Below are 22,525 nucleotides of genomic sequence, written 5' to 3'. Positions count from 1 at the left end.
ACTGGGAGTGTTATAGGCTCCTGAGACAACTTGTCTCAGAAAAGGAGGAGGAGGAGGAGGAGGAGGAGAAAGAAGTGAACAGAGCACAAGAAACATTTCTCAGAGCTATCCTCTGGCTTTCACGTGTGCCTGCACACGTGAAAGCATTTTATTCACTCTTGTGTGAATGTGTGTCTGTGCACACACGCACATGCATACACACACGGACATGAACACATTTTGTCTCTTTAGGATTGCAGACTTTTGTTGCTGTGGGTTTCCAGAAGTATAGAATTGACATAGAGTGGCCTGCACACTATAGTCAGAGGCTGCTTGTTTCTTCCCGGTTGCCCAGAACTGAAAAAAAAAAAACCACATAGAAATTGTATTAGTTAGGCCGGGCGGTGGTGGCGCACGCCTTTAATCCCAGCACTCGGGAGGCAGAGGCAGGCGGATCTCTGAGTTCGAGGCCAGCCTGGTCTACAAGAGCTAGTTCCAGGACAGGCTCTAGAAACTACAGGGAAACCCTGTCTCGAGAAACCAAAAAAAAAAAAAAATTGTATTAGTTTATTAATTAAAACTTGGCCTATTAGCTTATACATATTTTTAGCCAGCTCTTATATCTTAAATTTTATAAAATATAAAATATTTCCATCATTTTATATTTTACCATGAGGCTCATGGTTTATCGGTAAAGTTCCCTGGTGTCTGTCACCTTCAGCAGCGGCTACTTGGCATCTCGCTGACTCTGCTTGCCCTCTCTCTATATCTTTTCCAGCCTGGCTATGTTCTGTTAAGCCATTGACTAGAGCAGTTTCTTTATTAACCAATGGTATTCACACATCACGTATCTGTTTTGTAATTAATTGTGTGTGCGTATGTTTTCTTTCTTTTTAAATTAGTTGTTTATTGGGACTTTTTTTAAAATGAAATTGAGGTCAAGGTGAAGCTTCAATAAGAAAGGAGTTACATTTATTAATTTTGGAGATTAAACCAATTGTTTTATGTGTGTGGGTGTTCTGGGAGCATGTGCCTGGGGAGCCAGATTCCCTGGGACTGGAGTTACAGATGCTTGTGAGCTGCCATGTGGGTGCTGGAAATCAAACCAGGGCTGTCTGCAAGATCCGTCAGGGCTCTTAGCCACTGAGCCATCTCTCCAGCTCCCAAAAAAGACAAGTCAGAAGCCTTTTTTTGTTAGTTGCTTATTTTAATAAAGGCTCACCAACACAACACTTCAAAGTGACTCTTTTCTTTAACCTTCCCAGATGAGGTAGGTGCCAGGCTAACCAGATACAGGTGACTGTGGAGCCAGGTTCTAGTCCTGGCTGGCCCTGGCCAAGGCTGACTTCTGGAGATAAGGATGTCTACGAACGAGGCTGTCAGACAGACCTGAGGAGTCTTTGTGTAAACAAAGCAGATTGCACTGGACGTGGTCAGCGCTCCAAGACCTGTAAATAATACCACTGATACGGGCCGGCTGACGCGGGAAGAGGTTGGGCCTCCACTAAGGTCACATAGCTTGGGACCGAAAGAGCAAGGTTTCTCTTTAAGCTTGGGTCCTCTGGTTCCCAAACTAGGGAATTTGTTAAGCTCTCAGCTGTAACCAGGGACTCCAGACTGTTTCCCTATTGCTTATTGGTCCATTATTCTTAGTCAATCTCCTTAAGCCTTAAGAAGTAAGTGTTACTGTGTTCTTGCTTCACAGAGAGAAAGCTAGGGCTTTGAGGTTCAGGTTCAAATCCACACCTGGCAAATGGCAGAGCCCAGGTGTAAGCCCATCTTTCTCCTGACCCCCAAATTCTACACAGCTGCATCGATAACCAGTTTTTCCAGTCTTGATAAACACAGTCTTTGTTTTTGGTCCACGCCGCACTGATCTGCAAGATAAAATTCCAGGGCAAATAATAAGTATAAGGTGTTTCGATGTGCAAAGTCCATAAACCCGTTTTTATAGCAGCAATGTGTATATTAGGGTGTTTATGTGAGTAACCAACATTAGTTCTCCGTCTGGAGTACAAAAACGGAATGATGGGTAAGATAGCTTTGTGGGTAAGGGCCTTGCTGCCAAGCCTGACCCCTTGAGTTCTACCCTCAGGATCCACACAGTGGAAAGATAATGGACTCTTGCAAGTTATTCTCTGACCCCTATACTTGGACTGTGGCACATTGGCACCCCCCCATGTGAAAAAAAAAAAACCCAGCCATGCATAATGAGAGTAATGAGTGTATGCAGCACAGAGTATCGGCCACCTTCTCCTTCCTGGGAAGCAATTGTCTATTGAGGGCTCCTGGAGAGAGAGGGTCCTGTCTTGGGTGGTGTAGATACTTGGGAGTCGCCCATACTTCAGCGGACAGCGCCACACCCATGCTCACGAAGGCAGCCCTAGCTAAACTCAAAGCCATATGAAAGTGGGAGGGGGGAATTGCTGGGAAGAGGAGGGGCTTGGCAGGTGTTAGAGGCGGGGATAAGAGAGCATGGGAGGAGAGTTTGACCAGATTGCATTATACATGTGCGTGAAATTGTCGAATAATGCATTTATTTGTTCGTCATTGTCTAGTGTAAACACCCCAGTAGCTGACGCTGAAACTGAGGTTGCTTAATGAAATCAAGATCACATCACACGGTTCTGTGACCGTCATGCCCACTGCACACATTCTCTGTACTAAGTAAACTAAAAACAAAACTGAAAACCTTCAGATGGATCATAAGTTTGAGGCCAGCTTGGGCTACAGAGCAAGTCTGAAGCCAGTTTGTGCTACATACATGGCAAGATCCTGTCTCAATAAACAAAGCAAAAGCTGGGAGGTGGTGGCCCACACCTTTAACATCCCCCCCCCCACACACACACGAAGGGGAGGCAGAGGCAGGCAGGTCTTTGTGAGTTCAAGGCCAGTGTGGTCTACACAGAGAAACCCTGTCTTGAAAAACAAAACAAAAACAAACTAAACAAAAACAACAAACAACAAAAAACAAAAACCCCACAAACAGCAACAGGAAAAAAAAAAAACAAAAAACACCACAGGGATTCCATGCCCTACCCTGTTCTCCAACAAGGAACATGGTGATGTGCTCTTGCTTTTTGAGATGTTAGTGTATATCTACAAAACAAGAATCTCCCCACTTCAGAGAATGGCATAGACAGCGAACTCAGAAGCCTCTTGACTCCATGTAAGTGACACAGGGACAGGAGTGGCACTGGACCACGAGCTATGCTCCTTCCTGGGAGGAGGAGGGAGTCTGAGATCAGGTGAGGCAGATGCAGGTGAGCTTCCAGACACTCCTATGTGCTCAGCTGTGCCAGGCGTGCAGGGGGCAGCGTGGCCACTCTGCGCTCACTGGGCTTTGTCTCACTTTATAGTTGGACCGAGTGCACCTCTGAGAAGTTAAGCAGTTTCCCAGAATCTGCAGGCTCACAGGAGCCAAGACTTGATTTCAGTTTCCTGGTTCCAGTTGTTTACATAGAAGCTGGGAAGTTCTTAGTAATTGCGCTCAAATTCTAAATACAAATCCAGGAAAACTTTTTTTTTTTGGTGAGACAGAGTTTCATTATGTAGCCCTGGCTGATCTGCAATTCGGTATGTAGACCAGGCTGGCCTTGAATTCACAGAGATCTGCCTCTTTATGCCTCCTGAATGCTGGGATTAAATGTGTATGCCACCATGCCTAAACATTAAAATCAAATGTTTATTTCTTAAATTTTTGTGTGTATGGATGTGAGCCTACATGTATGTATGTATGTATGTATGTAAGTAAGTATGCATGCATGCAGTGCCCTTGGAGCCCAGAAGGAGCATCAGATCTCCTGGGTCTGTAGTTATGGATGGTTGTGAGCCCCTATATAGCTGCTGGGATTTGAACCCTGGTCCTCTGCAAGGGTGGCCAGTATTCTTAACCACTGTGCATATCTCCAGCCAAGGAAAACCTTTTAAGCAAACAGTTTTTCAACTCAGACACAAAGATACTTGTTGCCCTTGTACCCAAAAGATGTTGTATTAGTCATTAGGAAAATGCAAGTCAAAACACCATTAAGATCAATTACCAAATTCAGAATTGTTCTCATTAAGAAAAGAAGTAGCAGGGTTGGCAATCTGGCTTAGTGGTAAAACACTTGCCTTATGAACATAGTGACTTGGAACCCTATCAAGGGGGGCCTATGGCTTCAGAGCCTGGCTGCCACACCATAAAGAAATATGGGCCTACAAGAATCAGCTCCGCAAAATTGTTTTCTGACCTATACATGTGTCATCTGGAATACATGCACTCTTTTTTATCATGCACACACACACACACACACACACAGACACACACACAGACACACACACAGACACACACACACACACATGCACACAATTACAGCAACTACAATAATAAACAAAACCAAGCACTGGGCAGGGGATGGAAGGAGAGTAGCAACCCTATGTGTGGCTGGTGGGAGTGTAAGCCAGTGCAGCTACTAGGAAATTAGAGTAAATATTACAAAAGCTAAAGCTGGAACACCATAAAATCGAACTGTCCTGCTTCTGGCTCAAAAGGACTTTTCATCAGCGTGCCGTAGAGGTACCTACACGGCCGTGTGTATTGTTGCACTGTTCCTAGTAGCTGAGCTATGACAGCAGCTTAGGTGTCTGTCAGATGATGGATGGACAGAGGAAATTACATATGTATTTATGTGCATGTATGCATAATACATGCATACATACACACACACTTAATGGAGCTTTATTCAACTATAAAGAAGAATGCAAGTAATTCATTTGAAGAAAAACAGAGCAATTGTAGATAAACATATTGAATGAAAGAAGCCAGACTCAGACAAACATTGCAGATTTTCACATACATTTGTATATATATGCTAGATTATATAAGATGTATGTGTACATACATAACAACATACGTATATGTCATGAAAGTAGACCCAAGGCTGTGGGAAAAGGAAGGGTCCTTACAGGATGGGGAATGTATGAGGAGTGAACACAGTCAAAGCATATGATATTTTTGAATGAAATCATCTCTACGGAACTTGTCATGATGCACAGTGAACATATGCAAAACTAAGAAGGCGCTGCTGTGAGCTGACTGTTGTGAGTTTCGGTTGTCTCGTGGCCGCTGCTGTGAACTGACTGCTGTGGGTGTAGGCTGTCTCGTGGCCCCTGGAGGAGGAAGGGAAGGAAGCCTGTGAACTGATTTGCATTTGTTACTGATGTTGGCTGGGTGCAGACGATTGTGATCATTACATAGAAACAGATGGCCAATTATGCAAAAAGCCTCTTGCTGATGCTTCTTCCCAACAACTAAATGAGCAATTCAGTAAAAAAAGAGAGAGAGAAAGAAAAAAAGTGAGTAATTGACTCTAAAAGGCTGGTTAACTCATCCCACAAATGAAGGATAGCTCTTCAGAAAGTCAAATGAGTTTTTTTCATTTCCTGCTGTGTGTGTGTACGTATGTTGGAGAATGGGTGGGGTGTGTGTTTGTGCATGTGGGTGGTATGGTGTGTGTGTGGTATGGTGTTTGTATGTGGGTGGTATGAGTGTATGGTATGTGTGTGTGTGTAGATGTGCGTGATATGGTGTGTGTGGTATGGTGTGTGTATGTGTGTAGATGTGTGCAATACAGTGTGTGTGTGTGGTATGTTGTATGTATGTGGTGTGTGTGTGTAGATGTGTATGGTATGGTGTGTGTGTGGTATGTGTGTGTATAGATGTATGTGGTATAGGATGTGTATGTGGTATGGTGTGATGTGTGTATGTGGTATGTATGTGTGTAGATGTATGTGGTATATGTATGCATGTTTGGCTCATGCACATGAGAGTGTGCACATGTTCGAATATAGAAGGCAGAGCAGAATCAGAGGTGTCTTCCTCTGTTCTCTGACTTACTGCCTTGAGAGAGAGCTACTCACTGAATCTGACCATCTCCTCTGCACTGAGGCTGACTGACCAGTGGGATTTCCATCTTTGTCCCACAACATTGGGCTCATAGGCATGCTTCGCTATACTCAACTTTTACACGCCTGTTAATTTGAACTCAGGTCCTCAGGCTTGTACAAGCACTCTTAACCACTCAGCCATTTCCCCAGTCCCGAAAGGAATTAAAAACATTCGGGTTACATAAAGGAGCTGAGTCATTGTGGCTGTAGCTCCTGAGCGTGGTGGTTATACATTTTGTTGAAGAGGCGTTTTGAATATTTAACTACTGTAACTGTTCAGCAAGTAGGTGGTGGCTGTTACGTCTTTTAAATCCTTATCATGAGGAAAGACTCAGGAGCAGGTCGTATGCTGGAATGTGGTTAGAAGTTTGTATATCCAGAAACCAGAACCTCAGACTCAGTTTCTTTACAGGGCTCAGGAATTATTTCTGTGGTCTTGGTTATACTGCTCAGCGATCTCCCTCACCCAAAGTGCTTGTAACCAGGATGTTTCAGTGGTGTAACTGGAGACTTCTCTCCTGCCTGCCAGCTCCTGAATAACCACTCTCAGGCTTAATATTAATTACAAACTGTTTGGTCCATTAGCTCAGGCTTATTATTAACTAGCTCTTAAAACTTAAATTAACCAATTTCTATTCTATATTTTGCCATGAGGCTCATGACTTGTTACCTCACATCTTGCTTCTCCAGCAGTTGTTGGCATCTCCCTGACTCTGCTTTCTTTCTCCCTGTCTTTCTGCTTGGATTTTTTTCATCTGGCTCTATTCTGCCTGGCTATTAGCCAAATCAGCTTCTTTATTATGCATACAGTGTTCTGCCTGTATGCATGCCTGCAGGCCAGAAGAAGGCACCAGATCTCATTTTAGATGGTTGTAAGCTACCATGCGGTTGCTGGGAATTGGACTCAGGACCTCTGGAAGAGCAGCCAGTGCTCTTAACTGCTGAACCATCTCTCCAACCCCAAATCAGCTTCTTTATTAACCAATGGTAATAAGACATAGTCACAGCATACAGAAGGGCGTCCCACATCATTTCAGACTTTTAAAAAATATTTTTGTAATATTTGCACATGCATAATGAAATGTCTTGGGGAAAGAACCTGAGTCTAAACAGAAAATTAACTTCTGTTTTATGTATACTTTATAACACGCAGCAAAATTAATGTTATGCTTTGTATTCACCTTATACACAGCCTGAATATAATTTTATACACCACTCTGAGTGTGTGCCCAGATTTTATCTGTGTCCCATCACCTGAGGTCAGGTGTGAAATTGGTGGAATTTTATACCTGGGCCATGATGACACTTTAAAAATTTCAGGTTTGGCAACATTTTGGCTTAGAGAGAGGCAACCTTTATCAGTTTGTTGTAGAAGGAATAGATACTCCTCCATCAGTTTGTATAGTTAGATGCCAAGTAGCTCATCGAATGAGTGAGTGACCCATCTAGCGGTTGGTTCTCTCCTGACATACACACACCTTTTTTCTTTATTTTTAATTTAAATCTTTGTTTGTGCATGCGTGTGTGAGAGACAGGCACATGAGCATGTGGGTACACACACGCCTTCGTGTGCAATGCAGAAGCAGAGGGGGATGTTTCCTTTTATTGTTTTTTATGTCTTGCGTTGAGACGTGGTGTCTCCCTGAACGGGAAGCTTGTCCTTTGGGCTAGACCGACTGGCCACCCAGCTTCCTGGATCTGCCTGTCTCTGACCCACAGTACTGGTGTTACAGACTTACACGGCCATGCCCAACTAGGGAGCCAAATTCAGGTTTTCATTCTTGCACATCTCCCTTACTATATAAAAAAATGGTATGTGTTTAAGGTGTAAAGCACAGCATTTGATAGACGTATATGGTGCAATTACGGCAGTCAAGCTAATTAGCATATTCACCGTAAATGGTGACATCTGCAGCTGTTTGGGAGCAAAGTCACTTGCTAGGTGGCTTCCAGCATATAGGGAGCTGTCTTCCAGGCTTAGGAGCAGTTTCCTTTCTCAGCTCTTTGGCACCAGCGTCTGGCTGTGGAGTTCTGGAGAATACAAAATGTTCTTCAGTCTTTACTATTTCCCAGCTACACAGAAAACAGGCAGGTAGAGCTGCTCTTGACCTGACTCATACATGTGAACTCCAGGAAGACCTGAGGGCTGGGACTCACAGACCTCCCCATCCCCACTCCCAGTGACAGCATGGCCACAGGATGGCAGAACTTGGAATTTGGAATTAATGTTCCTGTTGATTTCTGAGGACAATGAAGTAAGCCCAGCAGAGTGTGAGGGAGAAACGTAGCTGACTCTCACAGGAGGTACTTACGGTAGCTTTGGCAGCTTCCTGTTGCACAGAAACAGCCCCTTCAGTGTGTCTGTCAGGTAAAATTACCCCAAGACTACAATATTTCCCCCCGATAAATGGCTTTATCAAGGTCCATGGTGTAAGATCAACACTGTCCTGAGCACCAGGGCAAACCTATGCTTTGACGACCTTGCTCCCAATCACTAAACCCTAAACCTAAAACCTCCAGTCGTTATTCCTTCCATCCTGTCTTTTTTCTTTTTCTCTTTCTTCATTTCCACTTGTTTCTACTTTTAATTTTTTTGTTTATTCTTTGACAGTTTTATATATGTGTATTGTGCATTTTGATCAGATTCACCCACCATCACTCTGTCTGGTTCCCTCCCATTTCTGCTGTGAACCCTTCTTCCTGACAAGTCCTCTCACTTTCATATCCTTTTTGTTTGGACCCAGTGAGTTTAGTTAGGGTTGCTTTCATGGAGCATGAGTGGGAAGTTATTTCATGGAGCATGGGAGACTTTCCAGTAGTTATGCTATTGAAGAAAAATGACTCTCCTCCTCCAGCAATCATTAATTCCCAATAAGTCTTAGTTAGCCAAATACTGTCTTACAGACACAGACACACATGCACGTGTATGGGGCCAGAGGTCAGCCTTGGGTGACGGTCCTCAGGTCTTGTTCATTTCAGTTTTGAGATGGGGTCTCTTACTAACTTGGAGCCCAGCAGACTGGATGTGATTGAGCCCCAAGACTCACCTGCCTCTATTGCCCTTGCACTGGGGTTTACAAGTGCACAGTGCCATGTATAATTTTTAATTTTATTTATTTATGTGCACCATGTGCATTAGATCCCATGGAGCTGGAGTTATGGGTTGCTGTGAGCTGCCCAAACTGATTGACAATGGTCGGTCCCTTTCAAGAAGCAAGAGCTCTTAACCATTGAGCCATCTCTCCAGCACCACCCTCCCACCCCAGCTTAAAGCGTGGGTTATTAAAACATGAACTGAACTGAACTCAGACCTTCACGCTTGCAAGGCAAGTGCCTGAGCTGTTCCAAGACCCTAAAGCTCCCCTTGGAATAGTCTCCAGGAAGTGTTCTCATTCATAGTTTATCATACGTAGGAATGAACTCTGGGGCAGAATCCCTGGTGGTCTTTGGATAGGCATTACTGGTGGTTGTCACTGCTGGATCAGTGATGTGTGTGTACTAAAGAGACACCCTGAGTTTGGTTTCCCTCAATCCACCCATTTTATGTTCTAAGATCCGATTCTTTGATATTTTCAATCTGATTGCTCCTAAGTACCTTCCACCAACCAAGGTAGCTTCCTGCTACCTCCTGCATCTTCCCCTGCAGTTCCTGCTCCCATCACATGCTTCTCCTTACATTTCAGACTTTTTAGTTCAGAGCTCATGTATCCCAGGCTGGTCTTACAGTGCATGTAGGCGAGGATGGTCTTGAACTTCTGATCATCTTGCCTCCACTTCCTGAGTGCTGGGTTACAGGTGTGTTCTACCATGCTCAGGCTATGTGACGTGGAGGAGCAAATCCAAGTTGTTGTGCACGTTAGTCAACTGAGTCACATCTCCAACCCCACACTTGATAATCTTTGAGCATTTTATCCCTGTTCTGCCAAGAAACTTTCCCTATTGGCCTACCCATTTGAAAGCGACAAGTGTACACTGTACCCCATGGCATCCGCACCATGAGTTACATTCAGCAAGTTCTCTCTCTCTTCCTGAGAGCAGGACTATTTTAAAAAAAAATCTAGTTCTTAAATCATCAGATGGCTAGGTGCTCCATAAACCTTTGTTAAATAAACATACACGGTGGATATGGTGAGGCGAAGTTGACAGTTAGACAGCGGTGGGACTGGCGTCTCTTAGGGAGTGTGTGGCTTTATTCTCCAGGCCAGGAAGCTGCAGAAATGCCTGACTCGTGTTCTACAGGTAAAGCTCAATCAACCATGTGTTTGCTCTGTTTCCTTTATAAATAATGTTCGGTTTGCTGGTATTACTGGATTTGTGCTGTGTTGCCTGAGAACTTAGGAATGTGTCGACAATCACTTTGTGTGCTTACTGTTCCCCTTTGAGCCTAAGTTTCGTTGTCATGTGAAACTTCAGGAAAATGACATACTTTGAGAAGGAAAAGGGGAGGGCTGCTGAGACGGATCAGTGGGTAAAGGCGCCTGTGGTCAGGCCTGGCCGCCTGAGTTCCATACCTGGGTTCTGAACTCTGGATAGAACTGTTTACAGCAAGTTGTTCTTCAACCGCCATGTTCCCACTGTGGTACGTGCTCACACGTGTGCACACACTCAAATACACGAATAAAAGGCAAAGAACAAAAAGAAGTTCAGAGATGAGCAGACTAGCCGGAAGGAGCTGATTGGATGGTGGGCCCCTCACTTCTGCTCATCGCTTCAGCTGTCTGGAGTAGGCGGTAGGTGTGTTATGCGAGAGATAGAGACACTCAGATAATCTCGGGCATTTGTCTGTGTGCCCGTGTCTCTCTGGGCTGCTGTCCTAGACGAACTGTCCTAGTCTGAGTGGCTAATAGTTTCCTTTCTAGGGCTGGGAGGTGGCTCAGTAGGTACAGCACCTGCTCTGTGAGGACCTGACTAAGGATTTCCAGAGCCCACATAAAGCTGGATGTGGAGCAAGTCTATAATCCCAGTGCTCCTGAGGAAAGACAGGAAGAAGAGGAGAATCCCCGCAGTGAACAGCAAATGAGAGATCCTGCCTCAAACAAGGGAGGATTGACATCTGAGATTGTCCTCTGGCCCCCATCTGTCCTCCAGGTGTCTCATCTTGTTCATGCGTGTATGCAGGTGTGCACGTGTGCAAACACACACACACGCATGCATGCATGTACGCATGCATGCTCAAACACGATTCTTTTTAAAGCCAAAAACCTCCTTCCTCCTCTTTCCTTTTTTGCTGGGTAAAAACCTTGTTTTCTGTGCCCTACATTATGAGTCACATATCAATTCCTCAGCCAGAGTCTCTGCAGAGTCTCTGTGATCTGTCAGGATCCGGTGTGGGAGAGCCAGGACCCTCTCATGCCCTGGCCCCTGGACTGAACTCTATTCTGCCTGTAGTGTAATGTGGTGTAGGCAGGTGAAGTCTGAAGAGTCCGACAGGAGAGGAGCTGACCAAGGTGCACATTCTGAGACATCTTAAATTAGGGGACGATAAGTCATGCATTTTTAAAAACTTTTTAAAATTCATTTTATTAAGCTATACATTTTTCTCTGTTCCCCTTCCTTCCTCTCCCCTCCCCTTCAACCTTCTCCCATGGTCCTCATGCTCCCAGTTTACTCAGGAGATCTTTTCTTTTCTACTTTCCATGTAGATTAGATCAATGTTTGTCTCTCTTAGGGTCCTCATTGTTGTCTAGGTTCTCTGGGATTGTGAATTGTAAGCTGGCTTTCTTTGCTTTATGTCTAAAAACCACTTATGAGAGATTACATATGATGTTTGTCTTTCTGGGTCTGAGTTACTTCACTCAATATGATGTTCTCTAGCCCTGTCCGTTTGCCTGCAAATCTCAAGATGTCATTATTTTTTTTTCTGCTGTGTGCAACTTATGCTGGAGAGGATGTGTTGAATCTCTTCTTGCACCATATAGGTCCTGAAACCCAATGTAAGTCATAAGGTTTGGCGACAGACACCTTTACCCATCTAGCCAGCCCTTGGTCTTAGTTTCTGATATTCCTGTCTCCGCTTCCTAAATTTGGGTCACTACATGACTGTACCCAAGTTCAGTCTATGTGGTATTAGGTCTAGAATCTTAGTGTTGAATGTTAGGGCTACATGTATGCTTGGTAAAGACAATAATGTATAAATGTGTTGTAGTGACATTTCATTTGCATTTTAATAAATAAAGCTTGTCTGAAGCCACCCTAGTTAGCCTTACAGACCAGTCAGTGGTGACACATGACACATACCTTTAATCCAAGTGGCCATACTAGTTTGCCATAGGAACCAGGCAGTAGTAGTGCATGCCTTTAATCCCAACTCTAGAGAGGATTATAAAACAGAGGAGACAGCTCTCAGACGCAGTCTTATTTTGAGATTCCTGGAGGAAGGATCACCATTTCAGACTGAGGTAGAGGTAAGAGTCAGTGGACTGGCTGTTTTCCTTTTCTGTTGGGGGCCAGCCTCCACAAAAATACCTTTCTTCAGAGTGGAGGCATGGGAATTTATAACTATAGTAAAGAATACAAAGATGCGAACGAAAATAATAAAATGCAGAAACATGTAGGATAGTATCAGGAGGGAATTTTTCAGTGAGCACTGAAAATTTCACCCGTGCTTAATTTCCAACTGTTTAATATACCCCTGACCCCAAAAGGTAGGAGTAAGACAAACGACTTCATTAACATACCAATTGAAAGTCATGGGCTACATTTACCATACTCATGCCCCAGACTCACACCCTAGACCAAACACTCTGTAGGCAAACCACTCCCTGGGTGAAATCCCAAGTTATTTCCTTAAGGGAACTGGAACTTAGTTGGATCCTAACTACTTCCCTATTCCAGGGGCACACGGTCTGGCAACTAGCCACACCTGTTGACAATACCCTTGAGAGAGCAGAGCTCTGAATTACTGAATTACAACTAGGTGGGACTTTTGTCTGAGGTAGAAGCACAATAACCTTGAAGGGATTAGAAACTCCCAAACTCTGACCTTTGGCCTCTTTGGGCCTCCACATTTTTCTGATCTTCAGGTTGAACCCCAATTTCTCTCTGTGTGTTTTTATTAATTGTGCTACACGGTGTGGTGCCACTCTCCCCTGACTTTAACAAGGAGGCTTGTTAGAAGCACATTGAACTCCTCCTCTGCCCAGTTGGTAGTGAATGGCAGGAGAGGAGAAGATCTAAGAAGACAAAGGCCTGGGAGGGGAAGCCACTGGGAGCTCATGTTGTCCCAGGGGCCAACATCCCCTCCCCATGCATTAAGAGAACTGCTATTGTCTCATCAAGGAGGAGCCAAATTTTAATGATTGCTGAGAAATCTGTGTCTCCTGAGGCGAGAGCCCTGAGTTCACCAAGGGTGCTCCTTGAAACTAATTATTCAGAGAGGAGTAACTAATTAACAAATACCTTTGAGCTAGATGCTTGCTGAGCTAGACAGGAGAAAGGCAGAGAAGAGGTAGCTTTTCTGGGTTAGGATACAAAAAAAAAAAGACAGACAAAACAAAAAAATAAAAATCAAAGCTCACTTGCATGGTGTTAGGAACTCTTGCAGGGTGTGCTGAGTGTTTGGGTGTTAAGTGTAGAGCTGGAAGTCAAAGCTTGGACTTGGCTGATACTAGCAAGGTCCTTAAGTAGATTGGTGCTGCCTGGACAGACGAGTCTCATTCTCAAAAAACATCATGTTATTAAAACATATTAAATGCCATATTCTGTAGATCTCTGAAGTGCTTGAAGACCACCTGTCTATCTAAAATATATCTGTTTGACCTTGAAAACATAACAGTAACATGACTATAAGTTTGATTGTAATAGGTGGCTAACTACTAACCTGCACTTCTCTATTAATGGCCTACAAGGTCCTGCAGTTTTCTGGATATCTAACTGGAAGAGATTTAGAGCTTGTTAGTGACAGGATGTGTCTGACCCTCTGTTAGTGGCTGAGCGGGCTAAGAACTCACGCATTGAGAAAACATCATTGTTGTGTGTATAAAAACGTCCCTGGAGATAGAGTGCTTGTAGAGCGACAGGCCCAACTGTTTCCATTTGGTGGCTGACACCCAGGATCCACAGCGCAGTTTGTAAAAGTAACAGGTTACTAAGTTACAGTGTTAAAGTGGCCTCAGAGGGATACATAGTGTCAGAGCTAAGGAGATGGTGATTCTGTATCATTGTTACAATGATTCACACATCAGTGTGTCACTTTCTTGCAGTGGTGGCCGTTTGATCTGTGTTAGAGCTTTCTCTTTCCTGATCCAGGGCCAGTTCTGATTCAGCCTCCCCAAATTCTCCTCATTTGGACATCAGTTCACGTTCTGGTTATAATTAGGATGTTCCCCATCCCTGTTACTTGATTCTCTGCCTGTATTTTTTGTATTTCCCACTTCCAAGCTTGATTTTTCTGTCTGTGTAAATGGGGGCAGGATGCACACACTAAGAAACAGAAAGCACATGACTGCTGTTAACACGCTCTCTGATCTAATGTGATGATGATTCTTTCCAGAACCTCTAGAAATTGCCGTGTTTCACAGTGGAGGCAACTGGCGCTTACAGCACACGTGAAGTGTGCAGGACAGGGCAGGGCAATGTTTTATTTTGTTATTTCTTTTTATTCCTTTATGAGGAAAGTAAGATTCAGACTAGTAAATTTTTTACATTTGAAACACAATTTTTATTTGATAATTGTTCTGATTATGTACAGTATGTTCAAGTTTAAGTTTTGCGTTTTTGTTTAGAAAAAAGTGAGATATGTTAGGAATAGTATTTTTTAAAATTGTTTTTATTGAGCTATATATTTTTCTCTACTCCCCTCTATCCTCTTCCATGGTCCCCATACTCCCAATTTACTCAGGAGATCTTGTCTTTTTCTACTTTCCATGTAGATTAGATCCTTGAATGTCTCTCTCTTAGTGTCCTCTTAGTTGTCTAGGTTCTCTGGGATTATGAATTGTAGGCTAGTTTTTCTTTGCTTTATGTCTAAAAGCCACTTATGAGTGAGTGCTTATGATATTTGTCTTTCTGGGTCTGGGTTACCTCACCCAGTATGGTACTTTCTAGATCCATCCATTTGCAGAACAATGTCTTGATTCCAAGTGTCTGTCCAAATCCAAAGCTCACTCCCTCTTCCTTTTTTTCTCCAAACAACACAAGGTCTTGTTATGTAGTCTGGCTTGGCTAGAAATCTCTATGTAGCCCAAACTGGTCTCAAAATCACCATCCTCCTCCTGCATGCCTTCCTTCAAAGCCAGTGCTCTCTCTTTCCTTTATATAATGATTCTTCTTTTTTTTGTTTTTTTTATTTTTTTATTTTTTTCCAGTTTTTTTTTTTATTAAAAATTGCCATCTCCTCTCCTCCTCCTCCCCCTTCCCTCCCCTCCACCCATACCCCCACTCCCTCCCTCTCCAGGCCAAAGAGCCATCAGGGTTCTCTACACTATGTTGAGTCCAAGGTCCTCCCAACTCCCTCCAGGTCCAGGAAGCTGATCAACCAAACTACTACTCAGCGGTAAAAAACAATGACATCTTGAATTTTGCAGGCAAATGGATGGAAATAGAAAACACTATTCTAAGTGAGGTAACCCAGACCCAAAAAGATGAACATGGGATGTACTCACTCATAATTGGTTTCTAGCCATAATTAAAGGACATCGAGCCTATAATTCGTGATCCTTGAGAAGACAATAAGAAGATGAACCCAAATAAAAACATACAGTTATCCTTTTGGATGTTGGAAGTAGATAAGATTGCCGGGCATAAATTGGGAACTTGGGGGTGGGGTGGGATGGGGGCAAGGGGAGATGGGGGGAGAAAAGCGTGAAGGGGAGGATGGGGAGAGCTTGGGGAAGGGGATGCTTGGGATATAGGAAGGGTGGACATGGGAGCAGGGAAGCATATATCTTAATTAAGTGAGCCATCTGAGGGTTGTCAAGAGACTTGACTCTTGAGGGGTTCCCAGGTGTCCAGGGAGATGCCCCCAGCTAGTTCCTTGGGATTCTTCTTTTTTTAATAGACAGGATCTCTCTATGTAGTTCTGGCTGTTCTGTAATCCACTAGGTAGACCAGGCTGGTCTTAAACTCACAAATATCTACCTGGCTCTGGCTCTAAAGTACTGGGATGAGCCTGTGGTAATTCAGTGTGAACCTCCCAAATGCTGGGATTACAGGTATGGACCACCATGCTCAACTTTCTTTGTCTTCATATGCGACATTTAAACCTTTTAAATTGACTATGGGGTTGTGGGGTGTGTGTGTGTGTGTGTGTGCACATGTGTGCTATGACATGAAGGTCAGGAACTGATTCTCTTTCCACTGCATATTTCAGGGACTGAACGCAGGCCTTGTATGGCAAGTGCCCTTACCTGCTGAATCATTTTGCTAGCCCATGATATTTTTTTTAAATTTAGTTTTATGTTTATTGGTGTTTTGTCTGCATGTATGCCTGTGCACTGTGTGTACATCTGGTACTCAAAGAGGTAAGAAGAAGGCTGAGAGTCCCTTGCAATGGAGTTAGGCAGTTGTGAGCTGCCACGTGGATGCTGACAATCTGGAAGAGCAGTCAATGCTCTTAGCTTCTAAACCACTGCTCTAGCCTCCTATGAAAATTTAAAGTAGAGAAGGGCCAAGTAATATTTGTGAACAGTCAAAATTATTGCAAAAGAACAACACCAGGAGCTGACTGAAATATGTGTTAAAAAGTAAATAATATGGGTAGGGTTCTGTTAGTGACTTCATTTTCTCAAACGAACGATTCTTGGTAAGCATTTGCATGGGTCTTTGATTTGCATGGTCACTGTGGTCCAGGGGAACTCAGAACCAAGAGTTCTTACTCCCCTTGTGACATAGAATTAGAGCCTGGGCTTAAGTGAACGTGTTCCCCACCTTCTCAGTGTGAATATCTACTAGGGCACTTGAAACTTATTTGGAATGTTACCCATTTCTTCACCAGCCAGGCGGTTCATGTGGCATCTCTGAGCCCTTCCAACCCTCCTGCAAATGCCAGCATCACATGCCCATCGTGGCAACCAGGAGCTCTCGCAGGTTTCACCTGTTTCCTTAGAGGTTGGCGCCACCCACCTCTGCCCTAGGACCATTGTTTGACTCTCGGCTTCTTCAGGTACTGTTCTCCACCGGGAGGACAGGAGGAGACCATTGCTGGGTTTAGGCTTTTAGAATCAATCGTATGGAACATTTGGTTTTTCTCTAGATGCTGGAAATAGGAAGCCAGGGGTTGGCACATGCCAGGCAAGCCCTGAACCACAGGCCCAGCCCTCACAGGACTATCGTTTGCGGAGAAGAGCATGCTGTCACACTGTCACAGACTGCTGCAGCTCTGGACAGGTTTCCAGTGTTCTTGACAGGTGGGGCATCAGCGTGGGGCAACAGAAAGCACAAGCTTTGAGGTCAGATGGGGAGGCGGGTTTTGGGAGGGTGTTTCTCTGTGTATTATTGCTAAACATAGACAGTACTGTGATGGGATATTTCTTAGCTTATAATTCTGCTAATCTGCTAAACATTCTATTAAACATGCATCCATGTTCAGCAGCCGAAGATAATTTTCGGCTCTTTCCACCCTCAGTCTCCTAGGATCTTGGTAATTATGTTCATATCATGGCCCGAGAAGCCCAGATGGGGGATGGGATTGGTTATCTGTGACAGAGCATTCAAGTTACAGCCTCTGCCCAGCTCCTGACATAGGGTTTTCCTTTATTTTTAATTAGAAATTACTATTATTGTTGTTGTTGTCTGTGGTGGTGGTGGTGGTGTGCGTCTGTCTGTCTGCTGTCTACCTGCTCCTTTTCAGACACGTGAGTGTCATGGCAAGTGCATGCCAGAGGACGATGTTCAGGAGATGGCTTCCGTGCCTTCACTTTGTCGAGGAGGAGCTTTTCTTACTCTTCCTGCCACATTTGGTATCCCAAGCTCTTTGGTCCTTGGAGACTCTCCTGTCTATGCCTCTCCTTTTGCTGTTGGATGCTGGGATTTCAGAGGCTCACCACCAAATCTGCCCTTTTCACAAGGGCTCTGAGGATCAGACTCAAGCCATTAGCTTCATACTTGCAAGAGCTTTTCCCACTGAGCCACTTACCCGAATTTTCTATTTACACATGTCTTAATCTCAATGTGCTAACACAGGGCCGTGTCTGTTAGTCTTCTGCGGAGGAAACGAAACAGGAAAAGGAGACCATACAAATACATCCCACAGCCGAATAATCCAGAGAGCAAAGGCAGCGGTACTCATAATTGCTTTGAGACAAAGGGTAACCTGGGAACAGAAGTTAACTGAATGATGACCAAATTGCCTGAGGGCAAAGGAAGCCAGGAGGTAAAGTTTTCCCACTGTTTGCGGTGCAGCAGGATTGCTCCCCCCCTCCCCACCCCCTCCCCAAGCCATGAGGAGGGTTACACATCACAGGCATCTGAGGAGGGCTGGAGGAGGGGAGTATGTGTGGGCATAAAAATAGAAGCAGGTAGCACAGTCACGGAGCCAGTACCTAGCCTGGAGCCAGGCGCCTGGTACTCTTTGTCCTGGCTCTGATGTGGCGACACATTCTTGGGAGTTGAGCCTGGCAGCCTTTTGCGAAGACTTCTAACCCTGCTAGATCCTCTCTCCTTCTCTGAATTCTCTGCCTGTCCTAGTACTAGGAATCTCACAGGCAGAGTAGAAACGGCGCGGGCAAGCAGAGGGTGGGAAGAGTCTGCGTGGTGGGAACTGGGTAGGAAGCGGTGGTAGGGGGAGGGGTAAGCATAGGCAACTCCCAGCCGAGAGCTCTTTACTTAAGCCTGTGACCTACTCATCCACAGACTTCCGTCAACCCAGTCTTTGGTTCTGCGGATTTTTGTCCCTGGAGCGAGGAGAGGGCCAAAACCTAGCACCTTGTGCTCATGCGAAACCTCACACCTCGTATGCAATAGGGAAACCACGCTTGTGTGTTTAGCCACGCCTCCCACTCTACCCATTTCTTACATTTTCCAAACTCTTAATGAAGATTCAAGTTCCTGTTCACCCTCTTCTCCCAAATGCTTTATTAGCCTCATCCAGGGAGCCCAAAAGAACCTTTTCCTAACAGTTTTCAAATGTCTTGGTCCGGAAAAAATATTTATGTACTGTTCCCCTTGCCCTTTCTTTCTGATAGTTTCTCTAGTGTGCTCTTCCCCCAGTGCAGCTTTTCGTCAGAATCTTTGTTCTAGACTGTAGCAATAGACCATCTTCCCTTATCGCTCCACTTTGATGTCTGCATGCCTCATTCTGGTCTTATTTTAATGTGCGTGTGTGTGTGTGTGTGTGTGTGTGTGTGTGTGTGTACACCTGCATACGAGAACCCACAGAAGCCAGAAGGAGGCATTGGATCCCTGGAGCTGGAATTAGAGGTGGTTGTAAGCACCCTGACAGGATGCTGGGAGCTGACCTCCAGTCCTAAGCTCAGCAAGTCTAACTGCTAAATCTTCTCCCCAATGCCCCTTTAGGTGGTTTTTAAATGTCAGCTGCTCTTTAGATTTTCCTCTGAGTGTTATGGGTCAGACTCCCTGAAGGACTCACTGCAGTTCTTCATGAGCATTTTGCCAAACAAGGTGGGATATTTAGGTTAAATGTTCTCTTAATGCCTAGTGGCCCCTTTACAACCGTGTGTGCAGATTGGCTGATGTGCCTGGAGTTCCGTTCACATATCTCATCAATGTGTACGATGTCCACAAGCCATCCTATGTCAGGATGCTGACCCAATCTCCTTGCCTGCCTGGGTTTTCCTTCATCTTTTGTGTCAAGGAGGAGGAACCTTTATGGAAGGTAATTGTTAGGAGAGCTGGAAGCGTTGCAGCGTTTATGATTTACGATGTCTTAAGGTTGGCAAGTACCTTACGTTACTCGGGTAGGATAAGCTCAATTGTCTCATCTTACTGCAGGGCTATTGTGGAGAGGGTGATGTCTCACTTGTTGGGTTAGTGTCTGGGTCGTGTCCACACAGGCAAGATTGAAACCCATGCCCTTGTAACCTTTTCTTGTGTCTCAAGAGCTGCCTTGTGATTTTGATTTTCTTAGATACATAGCTTCTTTGATTAGACTTCACAGCAGAAAAATATGTTCCTTGGTTATTCCGGGAAGTCAGTGGTGGTCTAAAAATATGGATTTGGCTTTCATTTTTTGGATAGAATCCTTTTGTCTTCCTATTTTAGTCATGAGAAACACTGGGGAAAAGCACTCGTGTTGTGTGGGCGAAGGATCACAAAGAGTGGCTCAGTGCTTATTTAAGACTTGCCACTGCTGACCTGGGGTGGCTGATTTAGAAGTGAATCATTTATAGAAAGTTCTACCCTGTTCGAGGCAGGGCTTTCTACAATATCCTCATGAAGGTCTAAATAAAGCATACAGTATCATGTTGCTAAATGTCTGCCTTGTTGCCAAATTGTATCTTCTCTAAGCCGTGAAACTGTTTCTAGTGACTGTAGGTATTAAGGACTTTTATATAGGATGATGCATTGTTTAAAACAATACTAGGAGAAAAAGACAAGATCTCCTGAGTAAATTGGGAGCATGGGGACCATGGGAGAGGATAGAAAAGGAAGGGAGGGGATGGGAGGGAAGAGTAAAATATATAACTCAATAAAAATAATAAAAAAATACTAAAGATTTAGTATGTATGTTATATTGAGAAAAATACTAGGCAAGAGATTTTGGAATGCCTATGTTTATAATATGAAGAAATGAATGTAAATAGTTTAAAATTACCAGAAGCAACATTAAAAAACTCCAATTACTATAATTCAAATTGCACAATCGTGCTTTGCAGATATTTTGGTATTTGCTAAAATAACTGGTGTGTGTGACTTTTAGAGCCATTTAGACGTAATTCCTTTTGGAAGCTGTCTTTCTCTTTTTAGGAAGTGAATAATTTACTACACAAACTATTTACTTCCACGCAGTAAAAATGCAGTCTTTGATGTAGAGACACTTTTGATTGAAGACTGAATTTACATTAACAGCACTGTAGGTTAGACAAAAGCCACTGGAGTCTGAATTCTTGTTATGACTTTGACCTTAGACAAATGAACACTCTTTTGGGTCTGAGCTGATATCCTCATCTGCTGAGAGCAGAGGATACTTGCCTTCACACCTGACTCCCAGTTGTGCTAACGCATTAGGAAATGACTAGGTGGCCCTATGCAGTTGTTAGATCTCAGAGAAGCACTGGAGGATAAAGAGATTGGAGTCAGTTTGCCATGGCTAGGGAACTAGACAAGGCTTCCTTTTCCTCTCTAAGCCATTATTTTCTAAGATGGGAAAAATAAACAGAAAAGCAAGGCTGGAGATATAGCTCAGTGGTAGTGTGTTCGTAACGATTATTTTGCGAGGCAGCATGTATATGACATGGCACCTGTGTGGACGTCGGAGGACACTTTTCAGCCAATGGTTCTCTTCTTTTGTCTTTCCTTGAGGCAGGGCCTCTCTTGTTTGATGTGGGATGTCCTTCTGTATATGTGATGCTTTTATTGGTTAATGAATAAAGCTGTTTTGGCCAATGGCTTAACAAGTAAAACCAGGGGGGAAATCAGAACAGAGAGAGAGTGAGAGAGAGAGAGAGAGAGAGAGAGAGAGAGAGAGAGAGAGAGAGAGAGAGAGAGACACAGAGAGAGACAGAGACACAGAGAGAGACAGAGAGAGACAGAGAGGGCAGAGTCAGAGAGATGCCATGTAGCCGCCTAAGAAGCAAGAGTTAACAAACCATGATCCTCATGGCAAAATATAAAATAATAGAAATGGATAGATTTAATATGTAAGAATTCCAGGACAGGTTCCAAAACTACAGAGAAATGCTGTCTCAAAAATCCAACAAAACAAAACAAAACCTAAGAGTTAATAGAACCCTGAGCTAATTTGTTAATTACAGTGTTGTAATTAGCATAGTTTCTGTGTGATTATTCAGGTCTGGGAGGCGCCGTTTGCACTTGTTTCTGCCTAGCTGAGTATGTGAGCTTCTGGAGGGTTCCGTTTGCCTCACATCTTTATGGAGAAATACTGAGATCATAGACGCAAGCAGCTGCATCTGGCTTTTTATGTGGGTTCTGGAGATTGAACTTGTGTTTGTCAGGCTTGCTTGGCAAGCACCTTTACCCCCTTAGCCACCTAACTGCCCCTCAGGCATGTTCTTATCATGCTTGGGACCCTGAACTAGAACCAACCAACAAACACACCTGTCAGTTGCATGTCCCTTTTCTTAAAGGCTTAGAATTAGATAATTTTTGGATTTCAGCTTAATTTTGGATTTTGAAATATTTGCATATTTAACACAAAATTCATTTATATATATATTTATATTTATATATAAAATTCATTTATATATAATATAGACTAAAGGCAATGGTATATAATACTTTTAAAAGTAAATTTGGGCAGGAAACAGAATTTTGTATAGAATATTCTATGTCAGGTTGAGGTACAAAAAGTTTTGGATTGTGGAACATTCTGAATTTGGATAGCACTCACGAGACAGAAGCAGGCAGAAGGAACTGTGAGTTGAGGCCAGCCTGGTCTACAGAGTGAGTTCCATAACAGCCAGTTTTACAAAGTGGGCCCTTTGTGGGCTGGCCACTTTTGACAGGAAATGCATTTTTCCCCCATAAGCCCACAACCTGATTC

General features: G+C 43.9%; 1 protein-coding gene across 2 annotated transcripts in view; it reads left to right on the top strand.

The window, feature by feature from the left end:
- Positions 1 to 22,525, top strand: part of Gipc2 (GIPC PDZ domain containing family member 2) — a 64,223-nt gene that overhangs the window by 1,435 nt on the left and 40,263 nt on the right. Inside the window, exon 1 of one of the 2 annotated variants that reach the window (XM_038311742.1) lies at positions 18,154 to 18,217. The exons of the other annotated variant lie outside the window; for it this stretch is intronic. Coding sequence (XP_038167670.1) covers positions 18,179 to 18,217 — 39 coding nt within the window. The 5' untranslated portion in view covers positions 18,154 to 18,178. Of the gene's footprint in view, positions 1 to 18,153; positions 18,218 to 22,525 lie in introns of those variants that run through there. 2 annotated transcript variants of the gene reach the window in all.

This window comes from Arvicola amphibius, chromosome 14 (assembly GCF_903992535.2).
Source record: "Arvicola amphibius chromosome 14, mArvAmp1.2, whole genome shotgun sequence".
In the NCBI taxonomy this organism is placed as follows: Eukaryota; Metazoa; Chordata; class Mammalia; order Rodentia; family Cricetidae; genus Arvicola; species Arvicola amphibius.
This window is presented reverse-complemented; position numbering and strand designations above follow the sequence as displayed.